Below are 12,367 nucleotides of genomic sequence, written 5' to 3' on the forward strand. Positions count from 1 at the left end.
TCTGTACGTATGGACCTTTACCAAGTTTAGGATGAAATCTCAGAAGCCAAACAGATCAGCTACTCAATTTAAAGAATCACATGAATCTTAAATATGAGTTTGTTTCAATGATTCTTCTATGCTAGCAGAGTTGGCCAGCCAAATTCTACCAGAAATAAAGCATACAAAGAGAAAATACTTTTCAACAGTCACCAGAGTTATCCTTCAATAGCAGATGGCTTTGCTGAGCTCAAAACTGCCAGAGGTTAGAATTCATTTCTATAAGTACAGCTTTTGATAAAGAAAGAAGCAGAAGGATTAGTGTATGCAAGACAGGAACCTTAAGAGCCTAGCACGGCCTGGCAACAGGTTGCTACTTCATCACTTTGCTTGTGGGAAGACTCTGCTGGGCTGTATCTGGACGAAAATGAATCCCATGATTTTTTCACACATTTTTGCCTGGAAAGCAAACTGGCCACTTTAAAATTGATTATCAATGCTTTTTTTGGCCACTCATCCACATTATCAGAAAATCAAACTTTCAAGGTTCCTGTTCTAGCTGCCACCTGGCCTTTTGACTGATGTGTGCACGCAGTCCTCCACAGGCTGAGTCACTTCTTTCAGGAACCAGACACTTGTCTTCCTTATCTCACCTGCTAAGGTGTTTCACATCCTTAAATATTCAATGAAGCAGAGTGAAAATTACCCATACCTGAGTGATTATGAGATTTATTTGAAAGATAAAGAGGACATTACTTCCTGTTCCAGCTAAAATTCATAAAATGTGGAAGTGCAACCTCGAGAGACTTAGGTAACCATTTTCTTCTGAACTAGACCAGAATTCCAGACCACAAGCTTGGAAACTCTTTATGGAAATAGAAAATATGAGTTCAAATTCACAGAAGAACCAGTCCTAGGTTAATTTTACCTTGAAGTTCTGGGTCTCTAGATAATAAATATATTACTGGCACCTCCATTATTTAAAATTCTACTGTTTTTAGAATACATCCATTACTTGCCTAACATGCTTGGACTGATTAGCCAATATTTTCCAAGGATGAGTCTTTTTTTTCTGAATTTGTCACAGAAAATAAAATAGTTTTGGACTAGCCAAAATTACATGCACCCCTTTTCAGTAAAGTTTTAACTTTTGCCCTGACTTGCTGCCCTGCAGTGAAATATTATTTATCCAAAATCCCAGATACTGTTAATTAAAAAGAGAAGTACAAAACTGCTAAAACAAATTCACCCTTTCTGTAAAACAGAGCCCTGCCCATCTATGTTAGCAAATAATTTGAGGTTTTGTGTCTGTCTTGTACAACACAAAGCATATTACATGTGATTACTACAATAAGAGAAAATTTGCTGGAGTTTTCTGCAGTAAGTTCTACCCATATGTTGAATGATTAGGTAAACTACTTATATAGAATTTGTTGCTTAGCATTAATAGATAAATTTGCTGAAGCTTAAGGCACAAGCTGTGAACTCTCACCAGATATGCTGAACTTTCCACTCAGTCAAATATGAGAAAACCCTAGAGCTGGTTCCAGACAGAAGATAAGGACTTCATAAGCTGCAACCTTGGAAATAAGAAACATCCTACCTAGAGGCAAGCAAGGGACACAGTGATGAATGGGAAGAGCTCCCAGAGCCTCATATGGGGGATAACTGGTCCAAACAGTCACATGAAGGCTGGGGAATTCAGATTGTTTGAGTATAATCAACCAGGGACTTGTTCAAGGTTACTCTTCAGAGGCACCCTGCTCCAGCTATTACACCACTTAAAAAAGTACTTTTACAGAGGAATCTATCTTTCAATTTATGAATTCAGCAGAGTCAAAGTCTGCCATGGTGGCTGCCACGTGTAGTTTCTGTATCTGGAAAGGCAGGAATTTACCAGCAGAGACACACCACCAGTGCTATCTGAAGTATTAATGCGAGTCTGCAGTGTTTGCTCTGCAAAGTAACTTCTAGCATGGCACTTCCATCAGGCTGGTGAATCTGTGTGTCTGATCCTGAGTCAACAAACACCTTCAGCTCAGCCTCTCATCCCTCATCTGCCCCTTTGAAGCTGTCTTTTACTTCTGCAAGGATATCTGATTATGACTCAAACACTCTTTTCTCTAGGGGTCAGCACTCTCTGCTTTGACAATTTCTACACAGACTAATTGGTTGCAAAGCAGAACAAGCACCATGACGTTTCACTGGCCATTAATAAGTAAAGAGATGTTAGCAAATAGGCTGGAGAGAGATCTTTTTCAGCTAAGACAGGAACAAAATTCAAATTATTTGGAAAAAAAATTAAAATCATAATAAAACTAATCAGTTTTATTGTAAAACCTGTAAAGCTGAAAGACAGTGAAAGGCAAAAAAAACCCAACACCTCCTTGAAGCTCAAAGATAGAAGCCTTTGATAATGGCATTTTTAAAACATCTCGCCTCAGTTTTAAGCATAGCTTGTCTTTTTCTGACAGCTCTTTTGTCTAAGCAGAACCATTTGGGAAACCCTTTTCTCTGCTTGATAAATCTGAACTGCTTTTTACCACACTTGCAAAAAGCTGATGAAAATATTCGTGTTGCTCAGGACTAAAATGACAACTAAAATGCTGAAGGATGACATATGTTTTGTGTTAGGCTGCCACTCAGATATATCTGACACCTCAAACAGTAGATCACTTCTCTGTTTTGTGTATAAACCTTATGCCAACAATATTCAGCACTGTAAAGAAGCAAAAGCAGAAGGATAAGCCATAGAACTGAGCAGGCTTGTAGGTGGATAAGCAGGAATATCCACAGCCTGGGCTCCTGCTCAGGCAAGCCGTGCTTTTTTGTTCCTTGAGTGGAAGACAGTGCTTTTTGGACCTTTTGGCTGAAAGTAAGAACTCTCATCCATTCATATGGATGAATGCAAGCCATGTCGTCTCCTCAAGCTGGGAGCGATGCTCTGCTAAACATCTGGTTAAGTATTTTCTGCTTTTTACATTTTCTCACCGACATTCTCAATATATTCCTTTGCCAATACAGCTGCAAAGTGCATTGTTGCCTTGTGGAAACAGCTACAGATGAATGGAGGGAGAAAAGACAACCAAACCAAGACCTGTGAGCAGCATATGCCAGAGAGGCATTGGCTGCTTTTCCACTGGGCTCACCATGGGTACAGGGTGGCAGCAAGGGGCAAAAGCAGAGCCACCCTCCTGATATGTGAATACAAACAACAGACCCACCACAAGTGCACCCAGGGTGTGAAAATGCCAGGCAAGCATGCTCCTCCAGGCCTGCCCCATCCCATGGGGATGTTAGTTTACATCCATGATCAGTACAACTCCCCCTTTTGACCTCTGCCCTTCCCCCTGGGATTACTCCCACAAGGCAGAGCCATTTATGGCACACGGGCACCAAAGCGTATCTGAGCATACAGCTGAGGATGAATAATGTTTCTCTCCTTCCAATGAAATGAAAATGCATTCGACCTTTTTTAAATTATAGGGTAGAAGACAACAGAAATGCCATTATGGGGTTTTAGAGTTCTATTTGAAATGTCTTAGATGGAAATAAGGTTTCAATATTACTAATATGAAGCATTATTGGTTCTAAGAAGCTGTAAGTCCACGGTGCTGACACTGTTCCTGTGAATTTAATGTCCACTGAGTGGATCATTAAAGAATATAATTTCAAATTATAACAGTATCTAAAATGATGGAGAAGCTTGTAATTTCAAGCTTTTAACTAGTTTCCTAGATGATCCCAGGTCAAACCAATGTTCTTCACACCAAGAAAGTCTGTGACTTTATTTCTTTATTAGCAGAAGTGGAATCTGCTAGAAGTTGTATATCACTCATGTTAAGTTCTTGCTAGAAACAGCAAACATGTTTTTACATACCAAATCAACACAGTTCTATTGTAACAGCCCACAGGCTAGATCAGCTGTGGCACATATGCTTTGAATAATAAACTCTCAATATTTATTTTTCTTGATATATTTGCCCTGTAGACAACCATACAGCTGACAACCCACCACTCCTAACTATTTGCAGGCTGGCAGATGGAAGGATGCTGGAGGTAGAATGTACAGAGGTATAAAAAAAGTGATAAGGCACCTTCAAGATGGTCAAAGGAAGGTCCTGAAGTATCTCACAGCACATTTTTGAAAGTACTCAGACACAGCAAGTTCTTAGAAAACTGCTATCTATCTTTTGCTGTATGTTTTTGGACTATTGACTCCTGAAGAGAGGGTAGAAAACCAGAGGAATTACAAACACATAGGAGCTGAGGAGCTGGTCAAAGACAAGCTACGGGCTCTACTCATTTTTCATCTTTGAAGTTTTCTCCTTCCTCTCCCCCTCTGCCACATGCTGCACTACATTTTGATTAAAGGCTCCAACCAACTACACATTTCGTAATTCTGCAAGGCATCTAGCTGTTCAGGCTATACTTCCTTTGCATTTTTGATCAGGACACTGGGAGGGATAAAGCACCAAGAGCATGTTAAGAAGCTACTGCAGAACAGATGTAGGTGAGCCCAGAAATATCAAATGGTGCACTCCAGGCAGACATCCAGGAAATGGCATCTGCTATGGGGGATACAGGTCTTTTGATAGCACCAAATGAGTCTGTTGGTGCTGAAGTCTCAGACATTAATGTTCAAACTTATCAATGCTTCTGGAAAAGAATGGTACAATGTGGGGGTTAGGATTTACTCACTGCACATATCTCCCTCATCTTCTCCCTCAGCACAGTCCTGGATGAAGTCACATGCCTGCCCCAGCCTGATCACTGTTCCATTCCAGCAGCTGAAGGAACCCTCCAGAGCCATTTTTGAGAGAGAGGCAGATCCTAGAGAAAAAGAAAAAAAAACAACAAAAACACTTCAGATAACCAAATTGCCTTCCTTTTCACCAATAGGTCATAGCATCCTGCATAACATTGAAGGGATTAATACCTTGTGAAATCTTCTCAATTCAATACTTGATATGCTTTTTACCTATTTAATCTTGTCAAATGTCTAATAGTCTAGCTAACAGAGAATTTCAGTTCCCCAGGCCTTTCTGGTGCTATAATATGGAAGGCAGCTTTGACCCCTGGAGGGCTTAAATCCTGCATCCTGCTCTGGTACTTCTCAAGAACAACACAATACACATGACAGGTTTTTAACTGTGTGTGAATTTATTGCTGCACTGAATGTCCTGAAAGCTGATATCCTCTCTGTCTAGCTCAGGAGTAAACATGGCTATAGGATTTACAAAGAGCACAAGCTTTCATCATGGAATTTTGGCAACATGCATTACCTTTGCTTTGGGTGTATTGTGTTGTCATATTCTCTGCAGGAGAGAAAACAGTTCAATCTCTACTTGTAATTTTCTTTCTCTTCTATGCCTACTCCTGCTCCTGCAACCCCTTGAGTCAGGGAGCCTGCAGCAGCCTACATCCACCCAGAGACCGAAGGCACCAGTTCATTCTACCTGTGCTAAGCAGCAAAAGACATCCAGCAATGTGCAAAGGAGACATCTCTTATGGTATGAGGTCATCAAACATTACAATTAGAGGTCAATATCATCCACTCAGAAATGATCCTGAGCAATTTCCTCTAAGAACCATCCTTTTCTGGAGGCACTTGATTCCCGTGACAGCTGAGAAGTCAGATATCAAGTAGCCTGACAGGTATAATTTTCCTTACTGTAGGAACTCTCTCATCCCAAGTCCTTTGAGATGATGCTTAGGACAAGGCCTTTTTTTTTAATTTTTTTTTTTTTTTAAAAGAGGTCCATGCTCTAGATCAGACGCATGAAGGAGGCAGGAATTAATTCAGTAACATCCTGGAGTCAGTGTGTATGGAGGAGACTAAGCTTGAGAAATGCCAGAGTTCCACAAAAATCTGAGTGAGGGTGCAGTTCACTGACACCTTCCTGAATATGCCAAGACATGCTTTCAGTCACTGCTGGAAGACAAGCCTGGAAGAACAAAGAGATCTGTGGATTCCCCACTGCAGCAATAACTGCCCTGTCTCATATTAAATGGATAAATGCTCCAGATTAAACCAAAGCCTCTGGGCAGAGTGAGCCATTGTTTGCCTAACTCATCCATGCTCACTAAACAGTGCAGCTACATCATGTTCTCTGGTACTACAGGGAGCTGGAAATCACTGGCGATTCAATTAGATATGCACTTGGTATTTTTATTTATATTGCCTGCCAAAACTAAAAATTAATGAAGCTTGTAGGAAAACAACCACTATTTCTCTTCCAGCTTATTTCATGGTGCAAATCACTCAGGAGTGGGGGGAATACATGCCAAACTTTATTAACAAAGGACGATAGATCCTCAGAAGGGTGCTCTGTGTTATTGTCAGGTTGATTTTTTCTCCTTCCTTAGAGCAATTCTGGCTTGCCACATACAGGCTGCACAATGCCCTTGTATTCCAGTCTGGGTCAAGGCATGACTACAGAGAAGCTTTGCAGGAAAAATAGCCCAAGTAACTTGGAGCTGGCTGCTGACAATTTCTGTGGGCTCCTCGGTGCAGGTTTAAGGCAGTGAGATGGCATCTTCCTTGGCTTTGCTGAACCTCCTACAAAAAATGTACCCTCAGAGACATCGCTGAGAGCCTTCCCTATGTGAGTGCAAAGCTCTTCACGTGCCACAAGCCAGACACTTGGGGCTCAGGTTATTTGCAAATGGGCATGAAAAGACTGTGAGAAGGGACTCTGGTAACTCAGTAGGTGATCCTTTCTCCTAGGGGCGTGCAGTGAGCCTGAATAGCACCTCATTGCTGGAAGTACCACCCAAAGAAAAGTTAGGAGACATGCCCCAGAGCACTTCCATGAGTCAGCAACATCATGACACTCTTCAAAGATCCTTAAGTTCTGCTGAAATTCAGAAGTACTCTTGTGTCTCTGAATTACCCCACAGATGGTTTTGAAGCCCATCTTTAGTACCAGCTTTCATGTCCCACTCAGTTTATCTGCAATCTTTTCAGCAATGTCCGTGTTTTACTTCAGCAGCTGCAGAGATACACAGAAATTCAGAGGAGTGGTAATTGTAGGCAATGGGGTTGTTCTGTTTACTCAATTAATTATAACTTTTTAAAGGCACTCACTTTTCCAAGCACATAACTGCATTAGCACTAATTATAATGGAACCAAGGCATTCAAGAGAACCTACTTGTCTTCCCAGGTGTTTTTTGTTGCAGCCTGGGGGCACAAATCTCCCGAAGCCAACTGACTGTAGTGTTTGAAATATGTCAGATGCAACTGGGAATCAGGCAATTCCAGGAGCTATTCCTCCAAAACAAAGCAGCAGATTTACATGCTCATTCATCTCTTTGGAGACAGGGCTTGAATTAGCTCAGATTTGCATTAGACCAATATATACGTGCTCCTTGTATAGGTTAGAGAACACAAATAGCAAAGCTGCAGCCCGGGGAATGGCTGGGCTCTGTTACAGTGCATGATTTATTCCCATCTTGTTTGCTTGCTTACTGTGAGCACAAAGGCAAAATGAATTGGAGAAAGGAGATGATTAACTACTAAAACAAATAGATAACCAAAAAAAGCCCAAATACAAATAATCCTTTTAATGGGCCACTTAATGCAGATGTTTGCATCCAAGCTCAAGGAAACTCAAATTTTAATTAAAATACTTTGCAAGAAAAACAGACGTTTGATCTTTTCAGTTCCCAGACCCAATTACTCCTGGCAAAGTGAACCAGAATGACCTGGATTGTTGAAGTGGCCTCAACTCACACACAGAAGACGTGTTAGGAAAGGAAAATGAATGGTATCAAATAAGTATCAGAGTAAAATTTGTGGGAGACATCCTTTATATTTACAGCAATGTTTATGTAGCCAGTGGCATCCATAAATTACAGCAGTAATTAAGCTGTACCACGGCTGGCTTGGAGGCTTATAAATCATTATTTAAACAGCAGCATTAAATAAATGGCATTTCAGGCTCTAAATTGAAAGCAGAAAAGTAGAAACAATTCCATGGGGAACAAGAGCTGACTTTGTACCTCACAGGTCCTGCTTCTCAACACAGTCCAGCCCTGGCAGTGTTCAAATCCAGTACCAGATCCTGAACACAAATGACAGCCTGGGATCTTTACTACCCATGCTTTTGGACTTGCTTTTCATTTCCTCTGTCAGGATGGAAAGAGGAAAATCATGTGGCTTTGCTTATGCAGAACCAGCAACTTTCTGCTTGTACTGTGGGACCCAAGGGGACGTATTTCAATTCTCAACAGATTTTCTCTGACTTGGATTTCCTCTTCTCTCCTCCCCTGTCCCTTGACCAGCAGAGAAATCACAGTGTGCTGGCAAGTTCTGCTGAGTCTGTCTCTGAGAAAACTGGCCAGAAAGATTGTGGTGTTTGATCACTGCAAAAGGGGAAACTTTGCCTTCCTGCCACCACACCTGGCCAGGTGGGATGGAGAAGAAATGCTTCCAGGCATCCACAAAAATATCTCTTATCTGACAAACTGGCTACGCTGCTAATTATCACACAGGGATTAATGAAGCTGAACATAATGATACCTTCACATGCTATATTCAACTTCTTAGACCATAATTTTTAATTCTACCAAAAGCTTGTGGGACAAACACAGTCAGGTGAAGCACTCCTGCTGAGGACACATTAAAACAGAAGAGCTTAATAGGACAATACTTGGTTGCTGTTTAAAAATTGTCTCATTAGTACTCTGCAAAAATTCCAAAGACCTGGGATAAATGTACAGCCCTGTCACTTTTTACCAGCAAGCAGCTTCTCTCTGGGCTATCCTTGAGGAGCCCTTCAAGGATTTGAGTTGAGTTTATTTCAGTGGTTCTCAAGGTTCCCTATATGCCCATAATGTGAAAAATTTCCATTTTGAATTGCATATATGTAGCAAAAATACCTACCCATGGAAGTCCACCATGTTTATCTAACCCTATGTGTTTACCTCTCAAAACAGAAAGCTTCCTACTATTTGATTACATCTCTTAAAAAATGTTTTCCAATGGGCTAGTGCTGCAGCTTAGTGCCTCCACTAAATGTCACTAAAAATCTGGGATTGTACAACCCTGTTGATGATGTGTGTCTGCCACAAGTATTTGTCATTAACTTCTCAATTTCTCCTGTCCCTCCTTTGGCTTGAGTTCAAAGCTTTCACTCAGATATTTACAAAAACATCATTCGGGGGATTGAAAGGTTGTGTGAAAACAGAAGAGCTGCTGTCTAGCTATAAAAGGATAGTGAGAATTTGGGGGAGTTTCTGATTATTGATTTTTCTACTACTTGCGATTTCTGATGGCTATATATTTCCTTACTCTATCTCCAGTCCTCCAGCAGCACAGACATTCAAAGGCTGCTGGCTCACTTTGTGCTGAGGATAGCCATATTCCAGGAAAAGTAAATCTGCTATTGATACAAGTCACTAATGCCCATGCTTTCACCATTAGGGCAGTTGGAAGCTATGAAATAAAGGGAGAAAGAAAGCGAGAGAAGTGAAAGATAAGTTCATGTTTGAGGGGAGCAAAGCCATCCTTGGCAAATGGACACTGAACTCCACATGATACAGGGCAGATCACATAAATCACAACTTTCACAGCAAGCTACACTGCTCTCATTTTCCAGCCACCCACCCCAGGACTCTTGTATCCAGATCAGCAAGGAACCTGAGTAGTTGCAGCTGCAAATGAGACCAGTGAGAGAAATACTTGGAAAACACACTGTCCTCAAAAATGCTTTGAAAAAAAAGACTGGATTCCATGTTTCTCACACCAGGCAATCAAAGTTGGTCAACACTTCATAATTCCTGTCTTTAATACTTGTTACTGTCACTGTCATTGCCTAAGGATGCATTTGTAGGAGGAAATGCTCTCTTTTTTATTAGACTGCCTGCTACAGGCAGAAAAAACAGCCTGTGTTTGTAAATGCCTGAAAGCTCACCCATTTTTCCAGTTCCATAAACTGCCTTTAATCTTTTTACTTCACTTCCTAAACATAAATGGGAATAAACTCATCACAAGAGCTCTGTGATGTTCATTTCATTAATGTTTGTAAGGAACTGAGATGCTATGATAACAGGCATAAAAAACCCTGTAAGGAAATTATTTACTGTCTTCACAGTGCAGCTTGAATAATTTACAGTATAAAATGAACACACCTTTGATGAAGGCAGGACAGAGGGCAGCAAATAACTTCCCTTTGAGAGAGCACCCCCTGCCCTGCAGACTAAGGGGGCAGCATTCCCACAGTGAGCTACTACAAGAAGAGAAAACTTGCTCATTAGAGCCACGTAGAGACAGAATTTTCATCTCAAAGACAATGTCAACATTTAAAATGTATCTAACCAGAAAATAAAAATAACCCCACAGTTTTCACAGAACAAAAAATTCAAATCAATTCTAGGCTAGAAAGCTGACTTTAGGGGTTTCAACACATGAGCAATGCTGTCATAAACCTCAGAAACTTGAAAACATTTGAATTAAGAAAAAAATAAAATGTTGGGCAGGAAACTCAAGAGGGAACTTACTGGCTTGGAACACGCTCATGCCAATAATTCAGCTAGCTCAGTTCTAATGTGCTTTCCCTCCCTGCTGCCTCAAAGTAGGGATGCTGCATTTAGTACACAAATTTTAAACATCTGCTCCTTCAGCATTGCCTAATGCCAGCAGGATTGCTTACACAGAAGAGAGCTCTCAGCACACCTGAGGAGCTGGCACCACTTACACATTTTCAGTAGCAAGAACTCTCTCCAGAGTTGTGCAGCATTCAGACTATCCAGGCCTTCTGTGTTCTCTCAGAAATGTTTTTGACCAGGTCTAGTTGCTTCTCCTACCTTTTGACTGAATGACTTTCCAACAATAGTGTTGGTGTGATGTATATTCCCTGAATTTACAGAGAAAAACAGCTTCCTTAAAAAGCTATAATGAAATAAGAATGTGGAAGGACAAAGTTAGATGGATTTCACACTTTCTCAGTTTTCAATTAGGAAAGTTGGATGAGGGTCTTCATAGTTCCTGAGACAACTAAAAATTGTTGAGTGTAGTAAATGACATGATAATGCTTTCCCCTAGAACTTAATCCTGCACAAAATATAGCTGCTTCTTTTGGCTTTTTTTTTTGCTAGGGCTCATGGTAACATACATATTTTTCTGGTGATTTGTTACCAGTCAATAAGCAGCTCCAACTGCACATCCAAAAATTACCAGTAAACAAGTAAACAGCAGCAGTGAACTTTATAACGTAAGTGTGATTTCCATCCTACAGTGATACCTACATATTCTGTGGATCTACTGAATAAAAAAGGGCCAAAAGAGATGGAGAATACTTATTGTATGAAATACTGTGCATACATAGTCATTGGACCTTTTCAAAATTTCATCTAACACAGTAGATTTTAAGGCTTTCATCCATAAGTATGAATATTCTGACTTAGAATAATCCAGTGGGATAGAGTAATTTTATTAAAATCCCAAACCTTGTTTCTTTGGGTTGCTTTTCCTTGCCCTTGTTTCAATATCAGGCTGCATTTGCTGTTTGTTTCTCTTTTATCTCAGATACAATTGCATCTTTCTAGGTATCGCTGCATTTTTGTGAGATTAAAAAACCACCAACAAAAAACCCTCTCCCCTAGGTTTCATTTTTCTCCTAAAACAAGTGAATACTATTTATTTGTAACAGTAAGCAGCTGGTTAAAAGGAAAAAAACCAAAAAATCCCCACAAAAAGCCAAAAAACCATTTTCTGTGACTCCTGTGAATTTTTCAAAATTCATACCTTGTAGAGGAAAAATAAAAAGGTCCAACTTCTATTATTAGCCTCTGCTATTTCCATCAGACTTTTCTGGGTCTAAACAGGCTTAGAGAACAGATCTTACCAGGGAACAATCTTTTCCATGGGAAACACCAAAAGACTGATTTTTGGCTCTCTGAAAGATGAATGCTGACAAAACCATGAGGTGGTTAAGATCTCTAAGCTTATTTACAGACAACAGGAGCAGATTTAGCACAGCTCCTACCTCAGCATCAAACATGGAACTGAATGTGAAATAAAACAAGGCTGCTGGAGAAAAAGACATTAAAATTGTGCTTCCAAACCTCATGTGTGCCTCTTGGGGAAACTGTAAGAGCTGATTAGATAGGAAATATATGTCATTTTCCACCTTTTGCTGCTTAGGAGGCTTAGTTCAAATCCATTTTCAATTATTAAAGTAAGTGTTATCTTTGCCTCTTCCAGTTCTGCAGTTCCAAGCACAACCAACACTGACACGATACACAGCAGATTTTTTTCAATTCTTGGTTCTTAAAAACAGCCCAGCAAGAAGACCTCAAACATCAATAACACTTTAAAGATGAGCAAACTGAGGTACTTGTCAGCCAATTTCAATCACCTAAATGAGCCTGTAAATTGCCCAA

At 40.4% G+C, this 12,367-nt stretch overlaps 1 protein-coding gene across 1 annotated transcript in view; it reads right to left on the minus strand.

The window, feature by feature from the left end:
• The window catches only part of ALK (ALK receptor tyrosine kinase), a 306,751-nt gene that overhangs the window by 73,531 nt on the left and 220,853 nt on the right, over window positions 1–12,367 (minus strand). The window contains exon 6 of the mRNA XM_059840860.1: window positions 4,681–4,812. Within this exon, the coding sequence (XP_059696843.1) occupies window positions 4,681–4,812 (132 nt within the window). The remainder of the gene's footprint in view (window positions 1–4,680; window positions 4,813–12,367) is intronic.

The sequence above is a fragment of the Haemorhous mexicanus genome, chromosome 3, assembly GCF_027477595.1.
Source record: "Haemorhous mexicanus isolate bHaeMex1 chromosome 3, bHaeMex1.pri, whole genome shotgun sequence".
Classification (NCBI taxonomy): Eukaryota; Metazoa; Chordata; class Aves; order Passeriformes; family Fringillidae; genus Haemorhous; species Haemorhous mexicanus.